The following is a 15,062-nucleotide window of genomic DNA, read 5'->3' as shown; positions in this document are numbered from 1 at the left end:
AGAAAGCATTGCCTTGGTGATGCCTTGATATAGACTTTTTCCTAGCCTTAACACCATGAGCCAAAAATAAACAAATAAATAAATAACAGCCAAAAAAAAAAAAAAAAAACCCTGAAAAAGTATGAGCTAATAAATTCCCATTGTTCACGCCAACCCATCACATGTTATTTGAGTAGCCAAGGAAACTAAAACAGTCTAAATATATAGAATTCAATCTATTCAAAGTAATGACAGACCAGAGCTTACCTGTGGGAATTATTCAACTGCTAAGCTGTGAACCCATGCCAATGTGACCCAGAATCCTACAGGTGAAGCACCTACAACCTGTGTGTACTGGGGCTCCAGCAGGGAGGCAACCCGACTCAGTCTTTCATCATTCAGGTAAATCAAATCATTCTATTTTTTATTAAAGCAGATTAAGGATGGCTCAGGTGACTTTCTTTCCTTTCAGTGGTTAGTGAACCAAAGCAGAGTGGTAGGATCCGGAGCCAATCATCATCATTTAGCTTCCAACATTAAAATAATCAAAGGCTGCCATTTGCCTACCCTAGAGAATCTGTTCTTGATTTGGACCCTTTGCAGCTGCATATTCCATGGACCTTCATTCACTGCCACTTGGTTTAGTGTCTACACTGAATATAAACAAAAACTGCCAGTGAGCTCAGTGTAGACTCTGGGCATAAGCAGGTAGATTTTTAGATGCTTGACCTTGGAAAAATTAATTAATCTGGCCTTTGGTCTAGTAACCTTTTGCTTATTAAGTTCTGCTGATTATATGAAGGTACAGAAAAACTTTTGTGGCTACTTAAAACATTCATATCCTATTGGTCAATAAGAATTTCTAATAGTATGGAAATAGTGGTTCTGAAATTATTATGATCATGTAGCCTGAATATCTTTTCTTGCAAATCCGGGCAAAGATTAAATGCACTTAGAATAATATGGCAAAAGCCAAAGTCTTTTCAAATAAAACTGTGGGATAGCAATTGTGAATTTCACATTATCTGGGGACAAAAATTATAATAAAAGTCAAAAAGAAGACAGTTGCAAATTTGTTTTTAGAAAATCTGACATTCAACCAAAGGAATAATGTACAATCGAGACGTATAGTCAGCGACAACCCACTTTAGAAAAGTTTTTGAGGAAAGCATAAATTCTAGTGGCCAGCTAACAGACAACCGTAAGTGCCTTGGAGTGGAGTGGGGAGGTGAGAGGAGGCAGGAGGCTCTGAAAGAACCTATGCTAGGTATTTATGGGGACTGCCTTCCAGGGGTCTCTGCCAGGAGCCCAAGTCACCCACTCAAGGTGGGGAGCAGCATAAGTCTCAGCAAATCTTGCTGCTGTGTCCCAACTTTTATTTCTTGTGATTCATGGAGACAGGCAGAGTAGCTAGACCCCCTTTCTTCATCCGCAACGGAACTAGGCTTGAGAACCAAGCAGCTGGTCTCAAGGAAAGGCTACTTTTTGGCAGGTGGACAGGCTGGAGTTTGGCAAACTGCCTGTCCCCAACAGCTCCATCTCTGTGGCTATGGTGGGGAGCTTGGGCCTGGAGGCAGGAAGAGGAGCAGAGGCACAGGAAGATGAGGGCAGGAAAACCCACCTGTGCACTCCACTTATCCTCAGGGGTGAGAGACCCTGATTCCTCTAACCAGGGGAATGGTACTGTACAAACCAGAAGTTAAGCATGACAAAATTTCTAGGCCACTTCTGGTTGCCACAGGCAATCTGGGAGGTGTACTTCAGATGCTAAAGTGTATTAGAGTTTCCAGGTATGGAGAGGATGAATTGAAGTATTTAAAATCAAAGGCATTCCCATAGAATGTACAATGATAATGACTAAATGTACAATTCAAAAAATGTTTTTACAAGAGGAAGAACAAAGGAATGTCAATATTGCAGGGTGCTGAAAATAGATAGGAATTCATACCTTAAAACCTTATGTGTAAGACTAAAGCAAAAAATGTTTATTTGGTACAAAATTTATATTTTGACTAGTGCTGTTCCTAATATAACTTATATGGGCAGGTTAATTGAACACCATAAATACATGGATCCTTGAATAGAGCAAGAAATTTTATAGGTTTGTCTAGTGTGATGCCTCGATAAATCCCAGAGTGATTTAAACAGTGAATAAAAAAGTTCTTGCAAAGTCCCCCTGGGGGAATGGCAAGAGAGAAGGAAAATTCAACTTTCCCATTTGGAGAATGCCAGATATTCTTGCAAGCAGTGAGGACAACCAAATTAATAGGCCGAGTCCTCAGTCTTGGGGTTTGCTAATATGAAACTTATCGCCACAAAGGGTAGGTTAAGACTATTTAAAATTAGGCCTAAGAGTCAACACCAGAGAACCTCCTTCATTGCTCAGATGTGGCCTCTCAGCCAACATGGCAAGCAAATTCACCATGCTACCCCTCTCAGAGTGGGAATTGACTCCTGGGGCGTAAACCTTGCTGGCAACATGGGACAGAAAACCTAGAATAAGCTAGGACTCAGCATCAAGGCATTGAGAAAATCTTCTCGACTGAAAGGAAGAGAGAAGTAAGACAAAATCAAGTGTCAGTGGCTGAGAGAGTTCAACCAGTCAAGAGGTTATCCTGGAGGTTACTCTTACACATTATATAGAAATCCCCTTTTGAGCTCAAGGTGCATTAGAGAGGCTAGACAGAAGTGCCTGAAATTGCAGAGCTACGTTCTAATAGCCGTGTTTCTTGAAGATGATTCTATAATGATATAGCTTTCACAATGTGACTATGAAAACCTTGTGTCTGATGCTCCTTTTATCTACAGTATGGACAGATAAGTAAAAAATATGGATTAAAAATAAATAATGGGGGAACAATGTTTAAATCGGGTTGAGGGACACACTAGTGGTCAATGAGAGGGAGGGGTAAGGGGCATGGTATATAAGGTTTCTTCTTTTTTCTTTTTCTGGAGTGATGCAAATGTTCTAAGAAACGATCATGGTGATGAATATACAACTATGTGATGATATTGTGAGCCATTAATTGCACACCAAGTATGGAATATTCATATGTTAAGAATGTCCGTGTTTCAATGTGACTGTGTGATTGTGAAAACCTTGTGTCTGATGCTCCTTTTATCTACCTTGTCAACAAAAGAGTAGAACATATGGAATAAAAATAAATAATGGGGGAACAAATGCTAAAATAAATTTAGTTTGAAACGCTAGTGATCAATGAAATCGAGGGGTAAGGGATATGGTAGGTATCTTTTTTTTTTCTTTCCTGTGTTCGTTTTATTTCTTTTTCTATTGTCTTTTTATTTCTTTTTCTGAATTAATGCAAATGTTCTAAGAAATGATGAATATGCAACTAAGTGATGATATTGTGAATTACTGATTATGTATGTTGTTTTATTTTTTAATTGATAAATTAAAAAAAAAAAGAATGTCAGTGTTTGTATGTTGTTTTAGCAATAAAAAAATAAAAGGCATTCCAGAAAAGCAGCCAGCATGGTGGCTGAAGCAGGGCTCCCTAAGCCCGATGTCACCATCAACCTTAGGTAAAACCTCAGCACCAACAGCTGGAAACAACCTAAGTCAGAACTTGCAGGATAATCCACAAGGAGGAATTTCCACTTACCAGCATCTACACACCCTTTCAGGATGTCTAGCTCAGTGACGAAGTTTGACAAACAGAGAAATTATGGAATAAGGTATTTAGTTTTAAAGTTATACCAGCTTGGTCACCCAGTTCCCAGCACAGGTATAGCCTCTATTCCGGGAAGACAAGGCCTGAGAGACATCAACCAAGGAGTCAAATTTCACCCTGGAAGCTGGGAGACTTCTGGCTACTGGGACTGCTTCGGCAGATTACAAAAGTCTTTCAAACAATTCCGAGAATTCTGCTTCCTTCAGGTCTCTGTGGAGAGCCCTAAGAAAAAGCCAAACAATTTAGTAGCTGGCGCCCTCTTGTGGTCACTTTCAGTAAGTTGCTCATGAGATGCTGGACAGGCTACAAAGACAAATTGCTTTCAGATCTCAAATACAACAGTTCTTACGAGAATATAAAACAAAGAGTCAGGAGGAAAAAATATAAGACTGCCACTTCATTTTAAATATTCTATCAAAGAAGAACCTCAAATATTAGTTACCCTGAAATAAAAATAATTAAGGAAGGGCAATGCAATGGTGGCTCAGTGGCAGAGTTCTCACCTGTGATGTCAGACCCAGGTTCGATTCCTGGAGCCTGCCCATGCAAAAATCAATCAATCAATCAATCAATCAATCAATCAATCAATAATAATTTAGGCAGATTCTTTTGAAGATGTGTTTATTAAGTCCTAAAACCCTGGATAACCTTCATTTTAAAAATTCAAACTAAAAGAAAAACTAGGAAAACTAGAAAATGTCAGCAACTTCCACAGAGGTTTGTTGGTATTCTTTTTATTATTAATATTACAATTATTTTGCCTAAAACAAAGTGAGTTAATAATTTTGGAAGCTTCACAACTGGCACACTTCATCTTGGTCTCCATTTTATGTCCTTTACGCCATGAAAATGTCTTTTCAATGCAGTGTTATCTGCCCATGGAGAATTTAAACAGGAGTCATCATCATTTTCTTCCAATTTCTGGAAATAAATTTGTTTTACTCACTTTATTTCAGGAAAGTGTTTCACATAAAGAGACCAAAGAAAGACTCCATGGCCAATGCCCTACACCCACTCCCCATCTCTAGCATTAAGGCAGGTGAGACACCTGGCAGGGCCCCAATAGCTTCAGGAAGGCTGATGTTCTAGACGGGCTTCCCCCACCTACCACCACCACTGCCCTAGAAAACAAACACCCCCCACCCCCCACTTCTGCAGTGCTCAGAGTAAGAGATGCGCATGTCATCTGATACCTTGAGTTCCTCCTGCCTTCTGTGATAATACAGCATCAGCCGTTTCTGCTCCTTACTGCTTATAATAGGTTCTCGGGCTGGAGCTCCTTGTCCCCTCTGAAAAGATTAGGCAAAGGGTGAATTGTGGATTAAGGCCCTCTTCTACAGACAATCAGGAAAGTTACACTGCAGGTTTTACAACTGCTTTTGTCAACTGCTAAAGATAAGCAAGGCCATCATTTTCAAATGCAACCATCGGGGGCAGTCTGAGTGTGCAGCAGCCCCCTCGCTCGCTCTGCACCCTTACCAGGGAGGAGACCAGAGGCAGCAGCCATCATCTACTTCAATGCCCCTTGACATCCCTGTCCTGGACACTTGCCAGGCAGCCACTTGTTGACAGATAATCATGGAGGACCCCACGTCCCCAAATGAGAGAGCAATGATTCAAGAGCAAAGCAGCCTTATAAATACACAGCTTTAAGTTACATCCTTAAAATATCTTTATTTATTTATTTATTTCTCCCCTCATTTTCAGAGCAACAGCAGTTTGAAAAGCCTTGAAATCAGTGCTCTGGTCTGTATTTTTCATCGCAAGGAACACTTTAATTTACTCACAGCCCTATTTTAAAAACTGAAATTAACATGGCATAACCACCTCCACCTCCCCAATTTAAACAAACTCCAGGTATTTCAATTAATCCATATTTTCTCACTGTCTTTGTCAGAGTATATAAAGAAGACATTTTTACTTTAACCCCAGAGTAGTGGGATGAAAATATTTAAGTCTTCCAGATTTGTTGTAAATTTTCATCAGTTTGAAAGCAAAAAGCAAAAAAAAAAAAAAAAAAAAACACTGAAATGTCAAAGCAAAATAACTTACTTGTTGAATCTTGACAATAATTTTGGTTTTTTCATTTTTCCCCACATAGTCTGAAAGCTTTTTTGTTCTTCTTAACTCCTTGGCTGCCCACCACAGTTGGGCCTCTGCTTCTTTAATGACATCGAGTCCTGCCTAGGCCCAATCATAAGAGGGGTTGTCAGAACACCACCTGGGGTGTGGTCCCACCCTGAGATGCACAGGGCCAGCTGGTGCCCTCCCAGTGTGCCACAGGCTTTAGATGTCCTGCCTCCACCCTCCACCCTGTGGGAGGCTCTGACTGTCCTAGCTTACCCAAAATCCTTGCTGATTTTAGCAGATAACCTCCCCTGTTAGTTTCAACAGGGACTCATTCACTCAACTTCTTCCTCTGGAAAATGGGGAGTATCTTATCTCATTTGTGCCCTCATCCATAATATAAATTCACTCTTAAATGTATTTTTAGGATACTACCAGGAAAGAAAACTGGAATCTCGCTGGACTTTTGGTTAAAGGCATTACAGGACAGTTTTATTTGCTTGCTTCTTTGTACTCCACCTATTAAAGACGGTCTGGAGATATATTTACTGCTCAATTGGATAAAGAATAAAGGAGAAAAAAAATGGAAAATAAGGTGAAGCAAAGGAGAAGCTAGAATGCAAAATTCTGTGTGAAGTGAGCAATGCATTTGGAAGGAAGAGGCACTAATTAGGCTGCTGGCTTCCCAGCGGCCACAGAAACTGGGAAGTTTTTAGTTGCTCATGGTGGGGAGGCTCACAGACCTGTCCACTGCCGCGTGTGGGCCAAACTCCTCAACCAGGAGCACCACACTCTCAAGGTCTTCTCATGAACTCCGCATTGAGATGAAAGCCAGGGATGAAGCCAAAACTATGTCCAATAGAGGATGTAGTCAAAGCTGAAGGGCTTCTGCCCTTTTGGGGAACATGAACTCACCTTAGAGATTACCCAAGGACCACATACCTGGGTTCCTGACAAATCTTCTTTATTTTCAAATTCCATTTGGATGGGATCGTATGGGGGCAAGCCCATCGGGTAAACGATCATCACGGCCCCTCTAAGCTGATCCAAGGCATCTTTCACCATTTCCAACGTAACACAGACACCGGCTTCTACTTGTTTCTGAAAGTGGACAGGCATTGTCATCTACAGTACAGCTATTCAGTTCAAAAGGTATTTATCAAGTTCTGTATAAGACTCTCCTCAGATACCACAAGAGCCACAAAAGGGAATAAAACAGTTGTTGTTACCAGAGTGATGACCACTGACTTCAGGTAGACAGTGTCCGGTATTATAAAGCAGAATATGGAAGTGCAAAGAATGCTTCAAGGGGAAAAGAACCCAAATCGAGACAGCACAGCTGAGAGAGAGGATCAGGAAATATTGCCAAAGGAGAAGGCATCTCAGGTAGACCTTAAAACACAAGTGAATTTAAGAGGTGAAGATGGGAACAGGGGTTTCGGGACAAGCAAAAACAAAGCAAATCTGGAAATAGCCAAGAGATAACTCTGTTTGGGACATGAAGGAGAAAAGAAGATAGGACTGGATGGGGTAGGTTGGTATTATTTTTTGAAGGGCCATGAGAGTTTGGATTTTGGATTTACTCTGTCAGGCAATGGGCAGCAGTTGACTTTTCTGGGAAGGAGTGATAACTTTGGGAGACCGATCTTGCAATGGGTACAGAATGAACCTAATTTGGGGAAACCCAGTGAGGAGGCTCTGAGGAGTACAGATGAAAGGCTATAGGGAGATCGTTGCATAAAGTAGTAGCTATGGAAATGGAAAGAGATGTAAGTAAGAGACATTGTGGGGCAGATGGGACAGGACCGAATGTCAGGTCTATGGGTGATGGAAACAGAAGTGTTGGAGATGACAGAGAGGATTACAGCCTGTATAACTGAGAACTGGAGGTTCTGTTACTAGAAAGAGAACATCTGTAGGAAGTGTTTATTCTTGAGTACAGAATAAAGAGGGGAAGGGAAAGAGGAAATGATGAGTTCAGATCTAGAAAATCTGTGTTTGAAGAATGGTTAGGGACATCCAGGTGAAACAGTTTAGGAAGGAGATGGAAATTCAGGTCCTATGCTGTCGATGATGTCAGGGGTAGAGGTAAGAGCTACCCACAGAGATGTGAATTTGCACTTGGCAGGGTAGATAAAATGTTGGGGGAGGAAGAGGAGAAAGAAAAGAGAAGAGGGCCAAGAATCAAATATTTTGATAAATACCAAACTTAAGAGGCAAGAGAGAGACAAAAAAAAATAGCCATCGGAGAAGGCTAGGGGGGACAAGAGTATAATAGGACCATGCTTGTGGTCAAAAGATAGAGGGCCACTGGAGTTCTTGGAGTCAGACCAAGAAAGGCGTTTGGCTTTGCTGATGGGGTGGGGGTCACAGTTAGAGACAGTTGTTTCTCTAGGGAGGAAAACAAAGGCCAAGCTATATGAGCCCAGGAAGATGTGGGCTAGGGAGCTAAAGACAAGAAATGTGCAAATCTCCTTCTAGAAGCCTGAGAGGAAGCAAGTCTAGTGACAGGAGGTAATGCAGGTGGTCACATGCAGAGAATTTATTTGCAGTTAAGGAAGGAGGCTGATTACGTTTAACTGGGAATACATGGAGCCCACAGGAAGGAAGAGACCAAAGCAGTATCGACTCTTCGGTTTATGTGGTAGGGAATCCAGATAAGCTAGAGATGTGAGAGGTGCAGCCCTGGGGCAAGAGATACTGAGCAATCAGAATTATAGTTGTGGGGAAAGAATGAGAAAAGTAGGACAGAATTCACAGGAGATGCAGAGAGCTGCCGGGCTCCTCCAAGGTGGACTTGATCTCCTTACTGAAGCAGGAGGCAAAGATGTTCACAGAGGGCAGGAGCTAGCAGAGACAGGTCATTGTCATTCTGGAAGCAATAATTTGAGTCTGTATTTCAAAAGACAAGATTAGAGCATCATTTAAAATGCTAACCTTAGATATGATTGCTTTGGCTTCTTCTACAGTCTTCTTTAAAACTTGCATCATTTTTTCATTTGGAGCTATAAAACAAGGGATGGGGAGATAGAATGGAGGAGAGAGATAGCCATTAAATATAACCTCTTTAAAATTCTTAAATATCCCAGTCACATCTGTCTGAGTCAGAGAATACATGAAGGAGAGAAAGTATGAGTTCAGAATTTAGATGGTAGATGCAGGAAACCTGGTTGCAAGAAATCAGATAAAGGTACCTCTGGGATAGCTAAGCACTGCAGTATCTTTTCTACAAAGTGGAAAATGCAATGAAGAATAGGAATAGGTCACAGGACCAGACAGGGGTCAGCAAATATTTTCTGTAAAGGGCAGATACTAACTATTTTTGGCTCCTCGGCTGTACAGACTCTGTTGTAATGGCACAATTCTGCCACAGTAGCATTAAAGCTGTCATAGACAATACTGAAATGAGTGGGGTGGCTCATTCCAATAAAACTTTATAAAAACAGGCAGCCTTGGCCACATTTGGCCTGAGGCACATAACTTGCCAAAACCTGGACAAGAAGAAAATAATCATGACTTGAAATTTTCGAATCAGATGGAAAGTCCAAATGTAGGAAAAATGGGGCAAATTCAAACGTTATATTCTAAATAAAAGAATGGTATTAATTGGACATTGAAAATATTAGAAATATAAACTTAGAATAGATAACAGTTGATTTAAAACAATATCTGTTTAAAGATGAATAACAAACTTTTAACTTATATCATTTTCATTAATGAAAGTCCTTCTAAAAAGCAAAGAATCTCTCCAAACTGAGCTTGGGTTTACATATGAAAAGATGTGGAAGACAACCAACCATTTTCTAGCTTAAAATTAAAAGGACATAATACTAGGAATTCCTATTACCCCTTGGGCTGGTTTGAATCTCTTATGCACCACAGAAAAGCCATGTCCTTTAATCCTCATTCAATATTGCTGGGTGGGAACTTTTTGATTATCCATGGAGATGTGACCCACCCAATTGTGGGTGGTAACCTCTAATTGGATGGTTTCTATGGAGACGCATGTCCACCCATTTAAGTTGGGGTTGCTTGCTGGAGTCCTTTAAGAGGAAACCATTTAGGAAAAAGCTTTAGAGCATGAGAGTCCATTTGGAGATGAAGAAGGACGCTCCCCTGTGGGGAGCTTCATAAAACAAGAAACCAGGAGAGAAAGTTCGCAGCCTTTGCCACCTGCCCTTCCAGCTGAGAGAGAAAACCCGAATTTTATAGGCCTTTCTTGAGCGAAGGTAACCTCTTGCTGGTGCCTTAATTTGGCTTTTTCACAGCCTTAGAACTGTAAATTTGCAACTTAATAAATACTACTTTTTAAAAGCCGTTCTAGTTCTGGTATATTGTATTCTGGAAGCTTGCAAACTAGAACACTCCTAAATTGTTTTTTCTTTTTTTCTTTTTTTTTAGCTTTTAAAGGCTGTGCAGGAATACTGTTCTCTATTTCAATTTTTGCTTCCCCAAATGGCTGACAGTGTTTTAGGAACATAGTAGATGTTCTAGGTGTTAAATGATCAATTATAGTCATTTAAATGGAGTTGTTTATACAGGATAAAAAGATAAGCTATTAAATTTGATAATCATCTCTCATTAATTCAAATTCCACATTACTAACCACAAACTGGAAAAAAAAAAAAGAAAGGATAACTGCTTCAGTGCTCTGACATGTACTAAAGTGCTTTGCTCCAGAGAGGCATATCCTGAACTCAGAGGCAAGTCTCTTGTGCTGACATTTACTTCCATCTTTCACACAGAATCTCTAAATAAACCCCAATTATCTGCAAACCAAAACAAAAAAACAACCCAGTAAGTTTCCAAGGCTTATCCCCCTAAATTATTTGGTTAGACCATGTAAACTTACCACATTCAACCTTTTTTTTTACCTATGAAAATGGTAATTTATTTAAAAGCTAGCTGCAATTAGTAAGAAGTCATGAGCCATTAGAATTATTCATCTAATTTATTTTAGATTAGGGTTTTACCACAAGGAGTTACACAGTGTAGAATTTCATAAATTTCTATAGAACTCTTGAAGTCAATTTTTTAAATTGTGAGAACTGCTTTCCTAATTATTGGTACGCTCAGGCATGCACACAGAAGATAAAAGCTTGCTTACCTTGTCCATTCCTTCGTCCGATATCATCTTTTTTAAATATCGAACCCCCACTGGGCACACACTTTTCACCCCATTCATCCTTTAATTTCAATTCCTCAATCTGGTCATCAGTCAGTCCTTGCATATTAGGAGGGAGAAATATGCCATGTTCTGCTAATTCTCCCATTTCTTAAAAACAAGAGAAATGAGACAATATGCATCATCAACATCACAACACCTCTACCCAATTAGAACATAAGCTCCCAAGAGGGCAGGTGTCTTGCCTGACTCACTATTTTAAACCACTTGTCCTCGACCCTCAACAGAGAGTTACCAACATCCTCCTTCCACAGAAGTTAAGAAACTCATTCAAGTTCACAAGCAGTCAGGCTGCTGACTCTGTGCTCTGTTGCTCTGGCATTCAGGAGGTCCAAAACTAACATTCATTCAAAGTCTGGATATTATATTCCTTCTTTCAAATGTTTTCACCCAAATTATCCCAAATCGTTTAGCCTTAGGAGGTAGGCAAGCTAGTTATCACCATCGTATTCCCTAATTTGCAGCTGAATCATCAGAGACTCTTTCAGGTGACACAGCTAATGCTCTATAAAATAAATAAGCAATATCGACTCCAATCAGTGGAATTTACAGCAGTTCATACCCCTGGAGAGAGGTAGAGACTAGACAATTGGATACAGCCCTTGGCTTTATAGTAATGAGAACTAGGATTGTAGTCAATGCTTGGCTTTATACTTTCTACACGTGTTCACTCCAAAACCAGTCCACATTTTTATTTTGCAAAATTGCTATCTCTGCATTAAGTAGATATCACCTTGTTATTCAAGATGTAATGGGAGGCTGGAGGGAACTGCCTAAAAATGGAGAGCTGTGTTCCGGTAGCCATGTTTCTTGATGATGACTGAATAATGATATAGCTTTCACAATGTGACTTGTGTATTGTGAAAACCTTGTGTCTGATGCTCCTTTTATCTACCTTGTCAACAAACGAGTAGAACATATGGAATAAAAATAAATAAAAGGGGGAACAAATGTTAAAATAAATTTAGTTCGAAATGCTAGTGATCAATGAAAGGGAGGAGTAAGGGGTATGTTATGTATAATCTCTTTTTTTTCTGTTTTTGTTTTGTTTCTTTTTCTGTTGTCTTTTTATTTCTTTATCTGAACTGATGCAAATGTTCTAAGAAATGATCATTATGATGAATACGCAACTATGTGATGATATTGTGAATTACTGATTATATATGTAGAACGGAATGATCATATGTTGAGTGTTTTTGTTTGTTGTTAAATTTTTTTAATTTAATAAATAAATAAAATGGAAAAAATTGCTCTTTTTTTTTTTTAGCATGGAAAGAGATCCATAGATGTAGGTGTTTCTGATTCTGTGAGACACCTGTGGCCTGTAGCAACACAATCCTGCAGAGTATACTGACATAACCAAAGGGAATGCTTATTGCCTCCACCTCACCAGACTCTAAGCACCTAGGGGCAAGGGGCTCGTTTTATTTCCCCCTCCTTTCTAAGGTAGAGCACTGGCGACTGAAAAAATCAATGTGTTCTAAGTTTCCCAACAGGACTTCTAACATTCAGCACCTTATATTCAATTTATAATTTTTTAAATTAATTTTCTAAATATAACAACAAACATATTCTTACCATATGATCATTCCATTCTACATATATAATCAGCAATTCACAATATCATCACATAGTTGTATATTCATCTACATTTGCAAGCAGTCTGGCTGCTGAGTCTGTGCTCTGTTGCTCTGGCATTCAGGAGGTCCAAAACTAACATTCATTATTTCTTAGAACATTTGTATCAATTCAGAAAAAGAAAACAGAAAAAAATTCGTACATTCCATACCCCTTCCCCTCCCTCTCATTGATCACTAGCGTTTCAATCTACTAAATTTATTTTAACATTTGTTCCCCTTTCAATTTATAATTTTATAGAAGTTCTTTGAGTCTCTCTTCTCCCCCAAATCCTTAGATTTTTAAATAACACAATATTGAGTTTATTTGGTAATCAGTAAGTTTTATGAAGGAACTTTACTTATGCCCAGTAAAGGTAGAGACCATGATCCTTATGGAATTTCCCACGGTACACAAATCACACTCAATCATATCTTAGACCACACCGGGAGTCTCACCATGTCAAGATCTAGAAGTGCGTCTTCCAATGCAGCAGCTACTATCTGCACTTGGCTAACCTAAATTTAAACTAATTAAAATAAAATACAGTGAAAAATTCACTTCCCCATCTACACTAGCCACATTTCCGTTGCTTAACAGCCAAGTGGGGCTAGCGGATACCGTACTGGACAGCGGAAATGTGGAACCTTTCCACTGCCACGGAAAGTTCTATTGGGCGGCGTTGATCCAGTGAGTGTTCAGAGGACGAGGAGGATTAGGAAGCGGTAAGAGATCCTAAGATGCTGTAACAGGAGAAACGGTCGGGCTTGTTTCTCGAAGAGGAAACAGCACCAAGGCACTCCCACCATCAGAAACTGTTCCACCTCACAAATCTCAGAATACGAAATGAACTTTTAAAAAACCTACCCAGTTATCATTCCACCCCGCTGTACCCGTGTCAATCCCAGTTGCTGCCAATCCTCACACACTGAACCCCTCGATCCCTGCCTGAGAAAGCCTGGTAAGTCCCGTCAACCTTCCTCCACTCTGCCGGGCCCTGCGCCTTCTAGGACCCCACCGCGCCCCGGGCCGGACTCCGCACCTGTGCACAGGCGCTGCACCTTGAGCCGCCCGTTGTAGACCCGGGTCACCTGCACCGTGAGCTCCTCCAGTTCGGTGCTCCCGGGCGCCTGAAGCAGGAACTGGCTCTCGTCGCCACGCTTCACGTGCAGCAGAACCATGGCGGCCCCAGGAGGCCCCGCCGAGGCGGCGAGGAGACCCGGGATGCGCGGCTCACTGGCCTGGCCCGACGAGATTACCCCAGGAATACTAGTTTGCAGCTACAGACCAACCGACCGCTGCGTGGAGGCCGGAACCCTGGGTTCCAACGTCCGCAGTACAAGTGGGAAACGGTATTCCCTCCCGGAAGTGGCTGTTGCCAGGAGCGACAAGTCAACACAGAGTCTGAGGCGCCGCCCGCTCTAGGTCGGAGACCCAGGGTGGGGAAGCCGGGTGCAAGGCGACCCAGGAATCCACTCCCGGAAGCAGGCGCTGCCAGGGGCAACGAGGATCCGCGGAGCCCCTTCCCCGGAAATGGCTGCAGTCCCGGCAACTCTCAGACACAGAACAACCCGCTGGAGGGGAGCGCGGGCTGCCCAGTCGATTACCCTGGGCTCCCGAGCTTCCAGGAAGATGGTGGGCTGGGGGTGAGGGGTTCTTGGCTCGGGAGAAATGGATGGCGTGGAGAAGACCCACAGACACAGTGATCCGTACCAGCCTCCCCTTCCCCGCCGCACCAAATCCCAGAGTCCTCCATTTCCGGAAACGCTTCCCACCGCTTCCGGTCTAGAGGGCCTGGACTAGGTGAGCTGCGGACTGCTGATATTCCAGTTGGTCAGTGTTTCTCTGGTTTTCCGGACCGAGGGGGCCGGGGACGTCCCGGCACGCCTTTTTGCAGACTGATTCGCACATCTCGGGTAGCTCAAGTGGCTGTCCTCTGAGCGACTTTCACCCAATTTTACAGGCGGCCGTCCGTCCTACCAGTTTTTAAGGAACGGCTACAGAGGTCTGGCACTGTTTTCTTCCAGGTGCCGGTAACAAAACAGCAGACCCACTCAGGGCTCTCCTGGAGCTAATATTGTGGTGTTCCTGGCAAACAGAGAACAAAAATAAATGGACAAGGCAAATTCAAGTAGAGATACACGGAAGCCAAAATGTTTATTGGCTTTTTAGGTTGAATGGTCAGGGAATGCCTTAAGGTGTGGCCGACATTTGCACTGGGCTCTTAACCACAAGCTAGCAAAGCTAAGCTAGGGCAGGCCGTAGAGACCCAAGGTTATCTCGTTCTTCAAAGGGGTAGTGCCAAATACGAATTGTTTTGAATATTAGGAGCACCCGCTGCTTTGTTTTTCAGAGTCTTTGGCCCGCTCCACTGAACGGCATCTCTGGTAGGGTAGGGAATAAGTGTGAAACTAAGGGCTCCGTAATGCCCAAAGCCCACCCAGGGCTTCACATGTAGACTTGAGACTGACTGGACAGAATGGGGATGAAGTACAAGGGGAGGGGAAGATGTTTCCTCATCT

General features: G+C 41.8%; 1 protein-coding gene across 1 annotated transcript; it reads right to left on the bottom strand.

Moving 5' to 3' along the window:
- Positions 1-4,275: 4,275 nt before the first annotated feature.
- CFAP298 (cilia and flagella associated protein 298) lies at positions 4,276-14,297 on the bottom strand. The gene is made up of 7 exons (XM_077118852.1): positions 13,583-14,297; positions 10,846-11,013; positions 8,676-8,743; positions 6,681-6,839; positions 5,724-5,855; positions 4,865-4,960; positions 4,276-4,592 (listed from the first exon to the last, which is right to left on the bottom strand). Exons 1-7 carry the CDS (start codon positions 13,719-13,721, stop codon positions 4,482-4,484), a joined length of 873 nt encoding a protein of 290 aa, XP_076974967.1. The 5' UTR covers positions 13,722-14,297; the 3' UTR covers positions 4,276-4,481.
- Between the last annotated feature and the right edge of the window lie 765 nt (positions 14,298-15,062).

The sequence above is a fragment of the Tamandua tetradactyla genome, chromosome 10, assembly GCF_023851605.1.
Source record: "Tamandua tetradactyla isolate mTamTet1 chromosome 10, mTamTet1.pri, whole genome shotgun sequence".
In the NCBI taxonomy this organism is placed as follows: Eukaryota; Metazoa; Chordata; class Mammalia; order Pilosa; family Myrmecophagidae; genus Tamandua; species Tamandua tetradactyla.
Note: the sequence above shows the minus strand (reverse complement) of the source record. Positions and strands in the feature narration are given on the sequence as shown.

Excerpts from the sequence above, each read along its gene's own strand:
- CFAP298 (XM_077118852.1), bottom strand. The coding sequence starts at position 13,721 with ATGGTTCTGCTGCACGTGAAGCGTGGCGACGAGAGCCAGTTCCTGCTT. Across the intron at positions 11,014-13,582 it reads GGTGCAGCGCCTGTGCACAG|AAATGGGAGAATTAGCAGAA; the intron begins GTGCGGAGTCCG and ends CTTGTTTTTAAG. Across the intron at positions 5,856-6,680 it reads AAGATTTGTCAGGAACCCAG|GCAGGACTCGATGTCATTAA; the intron begins GTATGTGGTCCT and ends GATTGGGCCTAG.